The following is a 17,558-nucleotide window of genomic DNA, read 5'->3' as shown; positions in this document are numbered from 1 at the left end:
TTTGCAGCCACGCGGTGGAGGCGGGAGAGGGGCAGCCGAAAGGGATCGTTCCCGGGGACAGCCGCGAGGGTGTGGGACAGGAGCAGACTTCCTGCTTGCCGAATTGCTGGCAGCAGGGACCGACATTGATTTCAATGTGAAATGAGGCCATTGCTAATATTAAAGTTTTAAGCTGCCACAAGTCTACGGCTTACCATGTCTGCCTGCAACAGAAATTCCGTTCTCCTGAGAGGCTTCTCAAATGTGCTGTAGAAGACCCCAGGCACTGAATGCGAAGGCCGAGAATTCGACCTTGTGCTGAGTGCGCATGTGAGAGGTGCTGTGCATGGTCTTGTTAACAGAGAAAGACTATGTTCTTTGTTCACAACTACATTTATCTTTCTGAGGAATTCACTCCCTTTTTCCCATTCCCACAGCCCCATCTGCGACTGTCTCACAACCTAGCCTGTCATCACACTCCCAGAGGCTAGCGCGGATTAGGCATAAGAAGAAGAGGACACGGGAGGACATGTTCTCGGAGCTTATAGCCTGCTCCAGAGCCCAGGCAGCACAGCAGACCCAGTGGCGGGAGAACTTGACCCGAATGCACCAAGCCAACATGGATCGGGAGGAGAGGTGGCGTCAGGAAGACCAGCAGGCGACTCAAACCCTGCTTGGACTAATGAGGGAGCAAACGGACACGCTCCGGCGCCTTGTGGATGTTCTGCAGGAACGGAGGCAGGAGGACAGAGCCCCGCTGCAGTCCATCTCTAACCGCCCTCCCCCGCCACCAAGTCCCATACTCCCCTCACCCAAAGTGCACAGAAGGAGAGGCGGCAGAGTCCCTGCTAACTCTCACTCCACCCCTGCAGAGAGCTCGAGCAGCAGAAGGCTCTCATTCCCCAAAATTTGACAAGTTCTTTCCTTCCCGCCTGACACAAGCCCCCGTCCAAGTTTCACTTTCCCAGTTCCATGTTTGGTTGATAATAAAAAATACGTTTCTGTTAACTACTGTTTCCATCATGTTCTTTTGCAGGAGGGGGGGATAGGGGGTTGGTAATTCGACAGGACAGTCACCTTTGGCAGGGTATATAGTCGGGGGCAGGCACAGCAGCAGGGCACATACATAGTGCAGTGATGCAGTGACTAGTTACCCTGGTTAGTCTGGGAGGTTGTTTTCATGTTATGTGGTGGGGGGTGGGTTGCTCTGTGACTTTGTGGCAGGGGAGGGCAGTTACAGATCTTAAGCGGCGGTCCTTAGGCAGGATCACAGAGCCACACAGCAGGGGATCTGTAACCGTCCTCCCCCTGCCACAAAGTCACATAGACCCCCCCATACACACAGTCCCTATCAGGAGGGGTGACAGGCTCCGTTGAAACAACCATCCCACCGCAGCGGAGCCTGTCAATCCTTGAGTTTAGAAGCTGCATTCGCGCCACTACAGTACACCCGCTCCGCACCACAGTCTGCGTCCCAGTTTTAAAAAATTCCCGCGAATACAGTATTAAAGAAAACGGTGTGCTTTAACAAAGTAGAACTATTTTTATTTTGAAACGTGTGTTGGAAGTGGGGTGAAGGGGGTATGTAACTGGATAGGATAGTCAACATTAACTGGGCAAAGAAATGGGGGCAGGTTTAGCTTCTCAATACACAAACTTTAAAGTCACAGGTTACCCTGCTCACTCAGGAACTTTGCTTTCAAAGCCTCCCGGATGCACAGCGCTTCCCGCTGGTCTCTTCTAATCGCCCGGCTGTCTGGCTGTGAGTAATCAGCAGCCAGGCTATTTTCCTCAACCTCCCACCCCGCCATAAAGGTCTCCCCCTTGCTCTCACAGAGATTGTGGAGCACACAGCAAGCTGCAATAACAATGGGGATATTGGTTTCGCTGAGATCACAGCGAGTCAGTAAGCTTCTCCATCTCCCCTTGAGACGGCCAAAAGCACACTCCACCACCATTCTGCACTTGCTCAGCCGGTAGTTGAAGAGTTCTTTTTCAGTGTCCAGGGCACCAGTATAGGGCTTCATGAGCCAGGGCATTAGCGGGTAGGCTGGGTCCCCGAGGATGACTATAGGCATCTCCACATCCCCAAGAGTTATTTTGTGGTCCGGGAAGTAAATACCTTGCTGCAGCCGTCTAAACAGACCAGAGTTCCTGAAAACACGAGCGTCATGAACCTTGCCCGGCCATCCCACGTAGATGTTGGTAAAACGTCCCCTGTGGTCCACCAGTGCTTGCAGCACCATGGAAAAGTAGCCCTTTCTGTTAATGTACTGGCTGGCCTGGTGTTCCGGTGCCAGGATAGGGATGTGAGTTCCATCTATGGCCCCACCGCAGTTTGGGAATCCCATCGCTGCGAAGCCATCTATGATCGCCTCCACGTTTCCCAGGGTGACTACCTTTGGCAGCAGTACATCAACGATTGCCTTGGCTACTTGCATCACAACAACCCCCACGGTAGATTTGCCCACCCCAAACTGGTTCGCGACTGACCGGTAGCTGTCTGGCGTTGCAAGCTTCCACAGGGCTATGGCCACTCGCTTCTGGACAGTCAGGGCTGCTCGCATCCGGGTGTCATTGCGCTTCAGGGCAGGGGACAGCAACTCACAAAGTTCCAGGAAAGTTCCCTTCCGCATGCGAAAGTTTCGCAGCCACTGGGATTCATCCCAGACCTGCAGCACTATGCGGTCCCACCACTCAGTGCTTGTTTCCCGTGCCCAGAATCTCCTTTCGACGGCATCAACATGACCCATTGCCACCGTGATGTTCTCGGCGCTGGGTCCCCTGCTTTCTGAGAGGTCTGTGCTACTCTCAGACTTCAGGCCATCACCGCGTTGACGTAGCCTCCTCGCCTGACTTTTCTGCATCTGCCTCAGGGAAAGGTGTATGATAAGTTGCGAGGCGTTGAGAGCGGCCACAACTGCAGTGATGGTTGCAGCAGGCTCCATGCTCGCAGTGCTGTGGCGTCCGCGCTGTCACTGACTAGAAAAGTGCGCGAACTGATTTCCCGCCGGCGCTTTCAGGGAGGGAGGGCGGGAGTGATGGACGGATGACGACAGTTACCCAAAAGCACCCTGGACACCTTTTTTTTACCCAGAAGGCATTTGCGGCTCCACCCAGAATTCCAATGGGCAGCGGGGACTCCGGGAACTGTGGGATAGCTGACCACAGTGCACCACTTCCAATGTCGACGCTTTCCCCGTTAGTGTGGACTCACAAAGTCGAATTACTGTCCTTAGTGTGGACACACACGTTCGACTTTGCAATATCGATTCCAAAAATTCGATTTAAGTAAAATCGAACTACTCTCGTAGTGTAGACAAGGCCTCAGAGACTTCTCCATACTTTTAAACAAATTTTTATTGTAATCTGAATATATTGTTTTGGAAAGATGCATGCCTGTCAGACATGGAGTCTGAAGTCTGGTGTTTGTATAAAAGGTACAGCATGTATAAGCTCTCGGACACTGCCCTAGCAACGTACCTCAGCACTGACCGAGAGGGGACCACTTCTAGGAATAAAAGGTAGAGGTTAAAATGAGGCGGAACATGAGGGAGTGCTGATTGCGCCATCTCACTGACCGTGAATGCCATCCATGGGAATCTAAAGTAGGAGCAGCAAAAGGACCTGACACCTGGCTTTGGAGTTTCTGGGGCTTCTAGTCTTCCCTCCCCCCCCCCCAATACGTGGAACAACATCTAAGGAGAGAAGAGATGTTCCTTAATAGCCTCTTTTACATGAAGACGAGTCCTCTTAACAGCATTGCCTTCTCTCCAGGGAAAGAGGGGAATCTCAGTGAAAGCTTCAAGGGGATAGAAGAAGAGATACTATTTCAGGACCCCTCAACCTAGAGGAAAAAATCCCAGGAGCAACAAAATGGCCCTGTCTGGTCCATTGGGTGACAAGGTGTAAGGAGGAAGCTTGATTAGTTGAGCCGAGTATTCATTGAGATAGGAGGGTGATAACCTTGTTGGGACACAAAGGCCCATTGGTAGTTCAGCATTGTTTCAGCAACTCTTGCCAGACCTGACATACTCTCTACACTTAACACACTGTTGTCATAATCTGAAGGGGAGAGAGCCGCGTTATTCTTCACCAAAGGAGTCAGAGAAACGAAGTGCTTTGAGCTCGGTGTGTTGTGTCCTGGCTAAAGAATGGGCCAGCCATGCTGGGAGAATGACTGTGGGGAGAAAACCTTCTTTGAACAAAAGAGTCGTTTGTTGAGTTTTAGTCTTAGAAAAATATTTTTACTGTTGTTCGCAGCCATTTCTATTCTTATTCCTTTTCTTGGTATCACTTAAACCTCTGTCCCTTTTTTAATAAACTTGTTTTACTTTTACCATTATCCAACTCAGTGTTTTGACTGAAGTGGAGCATTAAGTTAATAAGTTAACTAAGTTTAGTTAATAAGCTTTGCTGGACTGTCTTTAAAGGAGCAGTGAAATAAGATTTTGTGGGTGCTACAGTAAGAGGCGCTTAGCACTGCAGAGAAAGACATTTTGTAGGGAGAACTTGGGGATGGAAGAGTTGTTGAGGTCCTGCTGCAAAGAACAACTGTATGGTGGAAGCTATGGTGTGACCTGCCTGCTTGTATGGTGGCTGTTGATGTCAGAGCTGTCAGACGCAGAAGCGTAGCATTGCATTAAGGCACTCAGGGCTGATCTACATTCGGGGGGAATCGATCTAAGATATGCAACTTCAGCTACACTATTTGCGTAGCTGAAGCCGAAGTATCTTAGTTCAACTTACCTGGCCATCCTCACGGCAGCAAGTCGACTGCCGCGGCTCCCCAGTCGACTCCGCTTACTCCTCCTGCTGAGGTGGAGTATGGGCATTGATTCGGGGATCGATTTATCGCGTTTAGATGAGACGCGATAAAGCGATCCCTGATAGATCGATTACTACTACGATCCAGCAGGTAGTGTAGATGTGGCCTCAGAATTGCAAGGCAGCTGTCAATTGACCTACTTACTGGCCTGGGCAAACCAAGAGTGTCACATTGCTCTGGTTGTATTTGGTGGGGTGTGCTGGATTTGGTAGCTTTGGTGTATGTTGGTAGATAGTTTAATAAAACAGAACTTTCCTCTGGCAAGTTTAAAATATTCTATAATGCAAGGAATTGTATCAAGAGTTTCAAAAATGTTCTGAGGAAGGACCCTAAGCCCTCTCTTCTTATTTGTTGTTTTTACATCAATACAGGTTCTCTGTCTTGATCTAGTCATCTCATAAATGATGCTATTCATAGGAATGGGGGAGGGTAGCACCAGAGAGGTACCCTCCCCTGCAGCTCCACACACTCACACTCACTCACTCACTTGTGCTTGAGTGGGCTAGGGGCCTACTTTTGCACTTGAATACCTTTTAGACACCTCCTTGCCTCTCAACCCCATTCTCTTCCCCCTACTGCATCCTGTCACCAGAAGATGATGCAATATCACATCATTTCATGACTTTGCAATGCATCACAGCAACTACAATAATTGAATGAAATACATATCACAGCTATTTAGGGCTCAGATTTGCACCAAAAAAAAAAGGGTCTTTTAAATCCATATTTAGGCACCTAAATAATTTTCTGAGTTTTTCAGAAGCACTGAGCACCCTGCAACTCTCATTGACTGAGACATTTTGCAAACCCTCTATACCTCCCAATCCTGGTCTGTCAGTATGTTCAACTGGTCAGACAACCCAGTGGTTAAAATGCCAGCGGTTGCCTGAAGTTCTGTCTACATGATATTGCAGCTGAACCAGCGATAGCAGCAGTGAGAAATTTTATAGGAAAGAAACTAGTATAAACAGACACTATTTATAGCAGAACTTCCCCAGCTTTGAACAAAAACTTACTATAAATACCTGGAAACGTTTCTTTTTATCACAGGCCTAGCATCAGATCCTGAAAGACTTCCGTTTTTCGTTGTTTGTCCTGTTCTAAGGCACAATTTTATTGAAATTCTATGATATTTTGCTTAGCACATCATGTCCAAATAAGGTGAAAAATGGCAGTCAGGAAAAAATATACAGTATGCACAACAAAACAATTTCTATAATATTCTATGTGTTAAATAGGAAAAGGATAAGTATAAATCATAATCATGGAGGCATGGAATTTAAGGCCAGAAGAGACCATCAGATCATCTAGTCTGACTTCCAGCATGCCACAGGCCATCAAACCTCACCCACTTATTCCTGCATTGAATCCAATAGCCTGGATTAAAGTATTTATAACCCTCAGGAGACTAAAACCTATTGTGCACCATAGGCAGAGAACAGAAGGGACCGAGATACACCAATGCTGGAGGCTCCTGCAATTGCAGGCAATTGTTTTCATGAGACTGACCCAGATGATCGTAGCAAGCGACCCATGTCCCGGGCTGCAGAGAAATGTGAAAAACCCCAAGGTCCCTGCTAATCTGATCTGGAGGAAAATTCCTTCCTGACTCCAAAAATAACAATCACTTTGACAATGAGAATGTGAGCAAGACTCACCAACAGAGCATCAGAGACAGAGAGAATTCTCTGTACCACCTTAAAGCACCAGCCCAGCCCATCTGGTATTCCAGCCACAGCTGTGGCTATCTCTGGTGCTTCAGAGGAAGGCAGAAGGGGAACAAAAACCCAAACAGAATAAATTACACATAAATTAACCTGTTCCCACTGAAGTGAATGGCAAAACTCTCATTGACCCATTGAAAAGTAGGAGCAAGCCCATCGACAAGTAATTTAGTTTATTTTCATTTTATCATCATTGGAAACTACTTTGCAACATATATTTATAATAAATGTAGAAACCTTTCACTTTGAAGTGATAGAAATCACATAGTGATATAAATAAAAATTAAGGTAAAATTTCTGTTTTGTGCACCAAAAATGGAAAGTTTAATGCAGTACTTAACTTGGGGAAGGAAAAGAGGGTTCATGTTATGGTCTGGATGCCTTACTTTGTGTGCCAGTGACTTTGGGAGGATGAAAATCATGGCCATATACTCTTTTTAAATGGCATAACTTATTCTGTAAAGTGTTTGCTCACAAAAGTCAATTGTCATTTGACTGAGTGTTTTGATAGACCACCCTTAGGATATTGGTCATGCTTAACTGGCCATTTTTCTTTCATTAGATATGACAGTTTGCATTACTGTATTTGCCAAGAATATATTAACCTACAGTAGAATGGTATGTGATAGTGGGGCTATACCTATACAACTTATGAATTTTGATTGATATTGTTAAGTTGTATTATGAAAATCTGCTATGTCTTGAGTGCTTATATGTATGCACCAGACGGATACAATACAAAGGTGCTTAGGACTTAAAGAACTGATTCAGGTGCAAACATCTGGGACAGTGGATGAGCTGCATCCTTAGAAAACAGTTTTAGCTGACTCCAGAAAGGAGGCGGGAAGGTAGGAGGAATGGAAAGTTACCAGGAGTAGAACAAAAGAGACCAGGTGACCAGGAGGAGTTTTAAATAAAGAAATACACAGGAATAGGGGGAGTGAGGCAGAAAGAGGAAGGGTGGGGCAGGAGTGAGCAATGTCACAGAATCATGAGGAAGAGACCAGCTAGTATGCAGCAACTTGCATTTGGTGGGAACTTTACCTGCCTTGATCCAGCTGGTTTCCCAAGGACTCACATTGTTTTGTATGATCCATACTCTCCCGTGCATGACACAATTAAGTATAAAAGAACCTAGGCGCCAACTCTGTTGGTGCTCCAGGGCAGGAGCACCCACGGAAAAAAAATAGTGGGTGTTCAGCACTCACTGGCGGCCCCGCAGATCAGATCCTCTCCCTTCCCCCTAGTGCCTCCCGCCTGCTGGTGGCCCTGCCGATTAGCACCTTCCTCTCCCTGGGCCTCCCGCCCGCTGCTATCAGCTGTTCAGTGGTGTGCAGGAGGCGTTGGGGAGGAAGGGGTGGAGCGCACTCGGAGGAGGGGACAGAATGGGTGTGAGAAGGAGTGGGGCCTTGGAAGGGGTGGAATGGGGGACCTGGGGCCGAGCAGGGCTCGAGCACCCCTGGGGAAATGAGGAAGCTGGCACCTGTGCATAAAGGTGTTATACTTTGTACAGTCTATGTTTGACTGCTTCACATGTACTTCATGCCTTGAGGGAGAGTTATTAAACTGTAAAACAGAACCTTCACTCCTTTGGTGGAATTTTGGGAAAAGGGGGTGTTTTGAGTTACCAGGATATCTCGGGTCATTCAGTGCTGCTCCTGGGGTCCAAAGCAATGGGCTGAGAAGCCCCATTTCCTATAAAGGATAACAGACTGTGAGTCAGTGCCCAGGAAATGTGCCAGAGAAGTCTAGAGAGGAATCAGTGCTGCAGCCTGCTGAAGCACTAGGAGCTTGAAACACCCCAGGGATCCAGAGCAGCACAGGCTTGGATTTCCATTACAGCAGTCTTGGTGGGGAGCTGGAACAGGGCACTTGGTAGGATCTTTGACAAGTATTTACACTCCTTATGAAAGCTTTTTGTTGATTAAAGGGAGCAGAAAAGCTTTCTTAATATGAACGCCTATAGAAAAAAATATAATGAATGTATTTGCTTTGTATCATTTGCTATGTTTTCTACATTTATAAGGAAACAGGTTTAAGCAAAAATTTGATACAGACCATAGCCTATGAAATATACTTAAAAACCCCATATATAGGTGCTTAGTCAAAACATTTTTTTAAAGATACAGGATAGCAATATCCATCAAACAAGAAATATGATTGTTAGTTTAACAGTATTCAAAGGAATTAAACTCTCTTCTTCAGTATTGTTCAAAACAAAGAAACAATGAGGGATGAATTCTCCATAGAGCAAAGATAGACATGAAATAATGAAGACTTCTTGAAAGCCTGTTTTGTAATTTTATACAGCAGGAGAGAAGCTCAAATAGGATGTCTCTTTTTATGACTTGTAGTTTTATACTTCTTGTTTTATACCTTCTCTCAAGCCCTTAGGCAATAACTGCCCATGCATATACCAGCTAACCTTCTAGTTCTAATAAAGCTCAGTACTCTGATTCTGTGATCAAACAAAACATTTTTTAATCCCTTTGTTTTATTCAGCAGCTCTGGTCATCTAATTTTCAGCATCCTTGGCTTACTGTAAAATTAATAGCTATTCTGAACAAAAATTGGTTCATTAGTGTAGGATCTTGTGCTCAATATCCCTGTCAAATATAACCCTAGCCTGTTCCTACAGACGTAAGCTTCCCTTTGGGATGTAGATAATGATATGGTGCCCTGTTTTATTAAACTAGATGTCCAAGTAAACTAGACTGCAAATAAATATCCCAAATAGTGCTCCTTGACTAAGGCAAATTCATAGAAGGAATTAATATTGCTGTTGTTTTTTTCCTTGAGCTTTGTTTCTAACAATTGCCTTGATACATTATGCAGCAAATCCAAGAAATGAAAACATGGTTAGTGATATTACTCCTTTGAATGGATGCTATTTATGTTAATAAAAAAATAACAGTTACAAAAATAATTACCATGGTCTGCTTTTTAACACATTGTAAATTCTGAAACACAAGAGTTTTTTGAGTTCTTTGGGGGCTGGTCCCTATAGGTATTCACTATGGCTACACATACGCCTGAGACTAAAAGATTCTTCCCTAGCAGTGTCTATTGGTCTTTTCCTGTGCCTTCGTGTTCTCCAAACTGAGGGCATAAGGGGTGACATGAACCAACTGCCTTTCTAGTTCCTTTCTACTGCTCATGGACCGAGATGGAACTTCAATAGCATCCACAGCTTTCCTAGTGTTCCTGCCTTCTATTCAGTTTTTTTTTTTTTTTTTTTTTGGTAAATTATTTTATTGTAGCTAGTTAGAATAGTGTTGGGGGTAGGAGGTATCCTCCAGGCCACCCCCACTCTTCAGACCACATATTATGCCTCAAAGCCTCAGCTTTACGTCCCACCTGGCTTGCTCCCAGGGTCTTCCCAGTCAGTGATCCCTAAACCTCCTGTTTGTGCTGCCTTCGGGAGTGTCTCATTCCATTCATAACAAGGAGTCTGGTGGCACCTTAAAGACTAACAGATTTATTTGGGCATAAGCTTTTGTGAGTAAAAACCTCACTTCTTCAGATGCAGCATTCATGTGCAGTCTTGAGAATTCTGGGTTAGGAAGCATCTGATGGAACTCTAAGGCCACAGCTCAACCCTGGGGTTTCTACCACCTCCTCTGTACATCATCAGGATCTGCCATTAGCATCCTTTTGGACATGGCATTTTGCAGTCCTGGATGGTAAGAGTGCAGATTTAAAAACTCTACCAGGTGTGGATGGGAAGAAGGTAAAGGAAACACTCATAAGAAGCAGTAGAAATCTGCACTTAAACCCTCTAACATATTTGCCTCCTCTAACTCAGATGAGATTCTATGCCCCAGTATGGGTCTGCAGCTCCCAATGAACATGGGCCAATACTGAGAGCCAGGGATACCCACTGCCTATGTAAGGGATGGGTCTGGTTCGATCACCCTCTGCACTGGCGGTTCCACACTACATGAGGAAGAAGGACTTAGCGGTACTAACAGCTACCTCCTGCACTGTCCAATCCACCAACACATAGAGCCCCTCCTCACTCTTCTGCTGGACCCAGCTATGCTATTCTTGAGGAACTAGGGTTTACATCAACTCAGAGTCACTGCTACTTTCTGTTCCAGTGATCTCCAGGGAGGTACTTACACCATTGGTACACCACTCCCTGGTCCCTTCTATCAGTTGGGGTGTTGACCTCTGGGCACCAAAAGTGTGCCACTCACCAATTCAATCTACCAATCATGGCATAAGACATGAGGCATAAGGCATAAGACTGACAGCTCTGCCTGTAGATGCCAAGGACTCTGATTCCTCCGGCGAGATTGAGGCCAATGCATTGACCACTCCAATGGTCCCAAGATTTGGCACTGGTGCCCTCTCTCTGCCTCAAGACATACTAGCAGGCCTGGGATCAGTGAAGCCCTCCACTATAGGGTTGTATACCCATACTACCTTATATTTGGGCTTTATTGGCACCTTGGGTCCGATACTTTGGGCCTCCTGACTCCAAAGGATCAGAGCAGGAATATGAACACAACTCTTCTTAGCGGGAAAAGCCTCAACCCCTCCCCCTCCTTCCCACTCAGGAGCACTGTGAAGAGGAGGAACACCCCAAGCAGCTAGAACTGCCTGATCCACCTGCAGCTCAGTCTTCCCTGTCTCCAAAGCAGTGATGCTGGTTTCACCTTTGCCACCTGATGATTTTAAATAATTTCAGGACCTCCTGAGGATGATTGTGAAGGCTTTACAGATCCCTCTGGAAGAAGTTCAGGACCCTACTCACAAGCTTCTGGGCATCCTCCAAACTATGGGCCCTGGTAAGGTGGCACTTCCCATCAATAGGGCCATATTAGAATTGGCCCCAGCTGTTTGGCACACTGTTTGGCAGTTAACTGTGCTCCAACCACAAAAAAGACTGAGAAGAGATACTTTTATCTCATCTAAAGAGTCAGAATGTTTTTCCCCATCCTGTCCCAACTATGCTAGTAGTTCAAGCCAGTACCAAGCACAACAGATTGCAGTAGCCTTGGTTACAGGGAGAAAACTGGACCTTCCTTGAGAGGAAGAGCTTCTCTTTTGCCAGCCTACAATTCCAGATGGCAAATTACCAGGCTCTGGATTTCGAAATGACTCATTATAATAAGGCATCTCCATTTGCTAGCAAGCTTCCTCAGGAGCTCAGGCTACAGTTTCAGACTATTCTGGATGGTGGATAGCTTAATTGTCCCTCCAAACATCTTTCAAAGCAACTGACCCCATTTCCTGCTCTATGGAAACTTCAGTAGTTATAAGGTGGGTTTCTTAGCTTCAGTCCTTGGGGTTTCCTACTGAAGTCCAAGTGATGGTAGAAACCTCTTCAAAGGTAACCTTACATTCAGCAAAAAAATAGACAAATCATTACACTCTCTCAAAGACTCTCAGGCTACCCTCTGCTTGCTGGGGATTTTCTTGGAGGAAAGTAACCTAAGCCACTGTCATAGACAGTGACTCACTCCCCAGCCCTTCTTCCATCAATGAGCTTATAAACCACCCAGGAAACCAGAAGTTACACCACTGCAGGCAGAATGCACTCCATATGATTTCTTCCCCCCTCACCAGCTATCCCATGCCAAGAAATCATTTTGAGGGGACCTTCAAGAGCTACAAATCAGTCTTGGTGCAGCCATACAGTCCCACCCCCTTCAGTGGCCACCTGTTCCATTTCTTTCCAATATGGCAACATGTTACTTCAGACAGATAGAAAGGAATTAATCTCCAAGACCCATTCCCACACTAAAACCCCACTCCCTGTCCCTCTTCAGAGATCCCTCTCATGACAGGTTCCTCAGACAGGAGATAAACACCCATCTTCAGTTAGGAGCCATAGAACCCGTGCCTCGTCAACACAGGGGGAAGGGTTTCTATTTGAGATACTTCCTCATTTCAAGGAGACCCATTCTATATCTCAGACAGCTGAATGTCTTTATATGCTGTTTGAGATTCAGGATGACTACTCTGGATTCCATAATCTCTGTTGTATTAATTTAGGAGGAATATATGGGTTAAAGGTGTAAAAATAGTCCAGTAACTGTCCAACATTAAACAGTGTTAAGCAAGGTTTGGGTTTTGGTATTCGGAGACCTCAGCCTGATTAATACCATGGCAAACGCATCATTAAAAATCCTTTAAAACTTGTATCAAACAAAACAAGAAGGGAAAACAGTCTTTGAAAATGTAAAGTATTACATAAGGCTTTCATATTAACAACATCCTTTTTTTCCTTTTCCCCTTTTGCTGGAGAACACTTTTAGAAATAAAACCTCTCTTGTCTGACAGTCTCTTAGATGATATTAAATATTGTAATAACTAGCCTTTTGGGGAAAAATAAGAAGTTAGTTGAGATGGGCTGGAGTTGTTGCTGCTGCTGCTGTTAAAGTCCAGTCCTGTTTCATCCCAGGTGGTGTTTTAGGATCCAGAAGTGGCAGTGGGTCCCTCTATCTGGCCTGGTCAGGACAGGACATCTCTCAAGATCAAGATGATATAGGCCTGGAGTCCTAGGAGATGATGGGGGTGGCAGCCATAATGGTGAAGATCACTCCAGGAGTCGGTTTTTCTCCCTAAAATCTCTTTCTTTAAAGGACCCAAAAAGGGAATGATGGGTGAAATAGCCCATCCCCTCATTATTTTGTCCATGAATTAGGCCTAGTTTCCAACACACTGATTTTCATCACTGACTTCTGGTTCCCACTTTTATTATGTACCAAGCATGATCTTCACACAGTCTTAGAGTTATATCAGTAGGCATTTGTGTTTGGACTAATTCAATCTGTCTCCCTTTCTTACCTTTTCCCATCAATGTCTGTTGGTTATTGTGACATGAACTTTCATTTACTTTTTACAGTTGCTCACAATTAGGGCAAATTTGTAGGCCCAATTATCGCAACATCCCTTTCCTCAACAAAGGCGACTGGTTTGCAGTTCTCAATTTGAAGGATGTCTATTTTCATATAGACATTCACCCATCTCACTGGAATTTTCTGTGCTTTTTTATGGGACTAGAACTTTACCCGTACAGGGTTCTTTTTGGCCTCTCGACAGCCCCAAGAGTTTTCACAAAGGAATTCTCGATGGTAGCAACACACTTTGTCGCCAGGGCAGTCCAATTTTTTCCTAACCTCGATGACTAGCTGCTCACAAGACGGTCATCTGGGGAAGTTCAATTTACAATATACTCAGTTTCCTGCAATTTGTAGGACTTCAAATGAACCTAGAAATGTCCAGTTTAATCGTCATGCACATTATAGAATTGATTGGAGCAACTCTGGACTTGACTTCACCCAAAACTTCTCTATCTATTTATGAAAGTAGTCTTCCTAACAGCAATTACTTCAGCTAGGAGAGTTGGGGAGCTTGTGGCTTTTATGGCAGACCTTCCCTACATAGTGTTCCATAACAAAGTGTCCCTAAGGTTACATCCCAAATTCATTGCAAAGGTTCCCTCCAGATTCCATGTGAATTGGACTATCCATCTAGCGGTATTCTACCTGAACCTCATGACACTAGAGAGGCTGGGAGACAATTCCCTCGATATTTCTAGAGCTTTGGCTTTTTTACCATCAAAGGATGAAGCCCTTTTGAAAATCCCTGAGATTATTCTTCTCCTTTGCCAAGTGGATGAAAGGGGAGGCAATTTCATTTCAAAGGTTCTCAAAATAGATTGCAGGCTGTATTCTACTGTGTTATGATATGTTAATTCCTCTTCCTCAAGGTATGAGGGCCCACTCAACTACTTCTCTGCAAGGCATACTTTTTGTAGAAATCTGTAGAGCAGTGACACTGGAGCTCATTGCACACCTTTACCAAACACTACCTATTGGTCCAAGCTTCTTCAGCATCCTTTGGTACAGCAGTCCTGCAATCTGTGGTGTACCCTGGGTCTTCACACCCTCCTCCTCAATGAGTACTGCTTGTGAGTCACCCACCTGTGAACATCTACAGGTACCAGCATTTGAAGAAGAAAGGGAGGTTACTTACCTTTATAGTAACTGAAGTTCTTCAAGATGCATGATCCCTGTTGGTATTCCATGACCTGTCCTCCTTCTCCTCTGCTCAATTATTTACTTGATTTGCAGCAGAGTAGGAACTGCAGAGACAGTTTGTCTTTGCCATCACTTGTGCCCTTGGTTTGGAGCACAAGGAGGCACAGGGCACAGGTGAACCAACAGATGCTGCTAGTGAAGAATCTTCTAGGCTCAGGTGCATGGAGCACATGAGAACCAACAATGAATATCCATAGGGACCACACATCTTGAAGAATTCCAGTTATTGTAAGGTACGTTACCTTCCTTTTCTTAGAAAAAAATTGCACAAGAATAAATATTTTTATCATTGTTTAGTTTAATTACAAAAATAATCTCCAGAAGCTAGGAAATAAATCAGTCTTCCAAGTTCACCAATCTTGACCACTAAATCATCCGTATCCTGTGGTCCACAATTCAGTGAATCAGATATTGTGCCCAGACATTTAATTAGGAGATAAAATTATATTCTGTGAAGTGGTTTAATTTCTTGCAGATTAAAGTTTGACCATAATATGAGCAAGATGTTATCAAGCAGCATGTTTTTGAACATTTCTGTTTCTGAAGAATGAACTACTATAATCTCTCTTGTTTCCACAGGTTGGAGCCCAACCAGATGGTTATTCTATAGTTCATAGAAAATGTCACTCTCAGTTTACTGACACAGCAGATTACAGAAGACATGGTATCAACACATGGCAAGATGAGAGTGGGATATATGCTAATATGGATATAAAGCAACAGGTCTTCCCAGTAACTAATCCTATACCGTCAAACGTGCATGAAGATCATTTCTAAGCAGTTATAATAGAATCTGAAATAGACACATTGTATGTCAAGTATTAACAATTTTCCAAATATTCCAATAAATATTTTTGAAATGCTTGCTACTGTAGATGCATTGTTCTGCAAGTGATCTCTTTATAGTGGGTTGCACTATACCAACCTTGTATGAAGGTTTCCTATATATTGAGTATTTTTATGATTAAGCATTTTATGGATCTTTTACAGATTATATATACACTGATCTTAGCTGAACACCGTTGCTGGGATGGGAGAGTTTATCATGGGAAGCAATGACTCTGAAAAAGCTTTGGGGTTGTGGTGGATATGAGCTCCTGTCACAGGGCACATCACTCACTGGGCTGGTGCCTCCGCCTGGTCACTCTGGGGATTAGCTCAAGGCAGACACCCTCCCAGACTACAGTTTTCATACTATCACTCTGCCTCTGCATCTGCCTGCAACCCCTCTTGCTGCCTCAGGAACTGCAGTGTCCTCTTTATGGCTCTGCCCTCTGGCCATCCATGTTTTCCCCCTTCTGGGGGTTAGTATTGCAGTCCAATAATGATGCCACTTCCCCAGTGTTGAGGGCGGGACCCAGGCCCGCCCACTACTCCGGTCCCGATCCAAGGACCCTGTTGATAGCAGCCTCATGCTGCTCTCCTTGGAACTGCTCACCACTCTTTCCAAGGCCTCTTCCCCATGCCCCTGCACCTACTCCACCCTTACCCCAGGGCCTTCAAGCACTGCGCTGTCCATGGTGCTAGTACTCCTTCCACCTGCTGGGAGCCCAGCCTTCACTCCATGAGCTCCAAACAGCTACTGCCTGCTCTGCCCTGCAGCTCCACTTAGGTCTGGTCTACACTACGAGTTTAGGTCGACTTTAGCAGCGTTAAATCGAATTAAGCCTGGACACGTTCACACGACGAAGCCCTTTCTTTCGACTTAAAGGGCCCTTTAAACCGGTTTCTTTACACCACCTCCGACGAGGGGATTAGCGATAAAATCGGTCTTTGCGGGTCGGAATTGGGGTAGTGTGGACGGAATTCGATGTTATTGGCCTCCGGGAGGTATCCCACAGTGCTTCATTGTGACCGCTCTGGACAGCACTCTCAACTCAGATACACTGACCAGGTAGACAGGAAAAGCCCCGCGAACGTTTGAATTTCATTTCCTGTTTGCCCAGCGTGGAGAGCACAGGTGACCACGCAGAGCTCATCAGCACAGGTAACCGTGATGGAGTCCCAGGATCGCAAAAGAGCTCCAGCCTGGACCGAACGGGAGGTACGGGATCTGCTCGCCATATGGGAAAATGAATCCGTGCTAGCTGAACTCCGTAGCAGTAAATGAAATGGCAAAGTATTAGAAAAGGTCTCCAAGGCCATGAAGGACAGAGGCCATAACAGGGACGCACAGCAGTGCCGCGTGAAAATTAAGGAGCTACAGCAAGCCTACCACAAAGCCAGAGAAGCAAACGGAAGGTCCGGGGCAGAGCCGCAAACTTGCTGCTTCTACACTGAGGTGCATGCCATTCTAGGGGGTGCAGCCACCACTACCCCAACCGTGTGCTATGACTCCCTCACTGGAGAAACACACAGGGAAGAGGGTTCGGGGAACGAGGAAGATGAGGATGGAGGTAATGTAGGTAGCTCACAGCAGCAAGGAAGCGGAGAAACCGGTTTCCCCAAAAGCCAAGATATGTTTGTCACCCTGGACCTGGAACCAGTAACCCCCGAACTCACCCAAGACCCTGAGGGCACACAGGGAACCTCTGGTGAGTGTACCTTTGTAAATATTACACATGGTTTAAAAGCAAGCGTGTTTAATGATTAATGATTAATTTGCCCTGGCAATCACGGCCAGTACAGCTACTGGAAAAGTCTGTTAACGTGTATGGGGATGGAGCAGAAATCCTCCAGGGACATCTCCAGAAAGTTCTCCTTCATGTACTCCCAAAGCCTTTGCAAAAGGTTTCTGGGGAGGGCTGCCTTATCCCATCCACCATGGTAGGACACTTTACCACGCCACGCCAGTAGCACGTAGTCTGGAATCATTGCATAACAAAGCATTGTAGCGTATGGTCCCGGTGTTTGCTGGCATGCAGACAACATCCATTCCTTATCGCTCTTTGTTATACTCAGGAGAGTGATATCATTCACGATCACTTGATTAATGATTTTATTAAGGGGACATTCAGAGGTGCCCGTTCCTGC

The 17,558-nt window shown here is 45.6% G+C and overlaps 1 protein-coding gene across 3 annotated transcripts in view; it reads left to right on the top strand.

The window, feature by feature from the left end:
- Positions 1–15,447, top strand: part of CFAP95 (cilia and flagella associated protein 95) — a 62,002-nt gene extending 46,555 nt beyond the window's left edge. For all 3 annotated transcript variants that reach the window (XM_054031256.1, XM_054031255.1, XM_054031257.1), the window contains exon 6: positions 15,165–15,447. In XM_054031256.1, coding sequence (XP_053887231.1) covers positions 15,165–15,362 — 198 coding nt within the window. In that variant the 3' untranslated portion in view covers positions 15,363–15,447. The remainder of the gene's footprint in view (positions 1–15,164) is intronic.
- Positions 15,448–17,558: the final 2,111 nt, after the last annotated feature.

Source organism: Malaclemys terrapin, chromosome 6 (assembly GCF_027887155.1).
Source record: "Malaclemys terrapin pileata isolate rMalTer1 chromosome 6, rMalTer1.hap1, whole genome shotgun sequence".
Classification (NCBI taxonomy): domain Eukaryota; kingdom Metazoa; phylum Chordata; order Testudines; family Emydidae; genus Malaclemys; species Malaclemys terrapin.
This window is presented reverse-complemented; position numbering and strand designations above follow the sequence as displayed.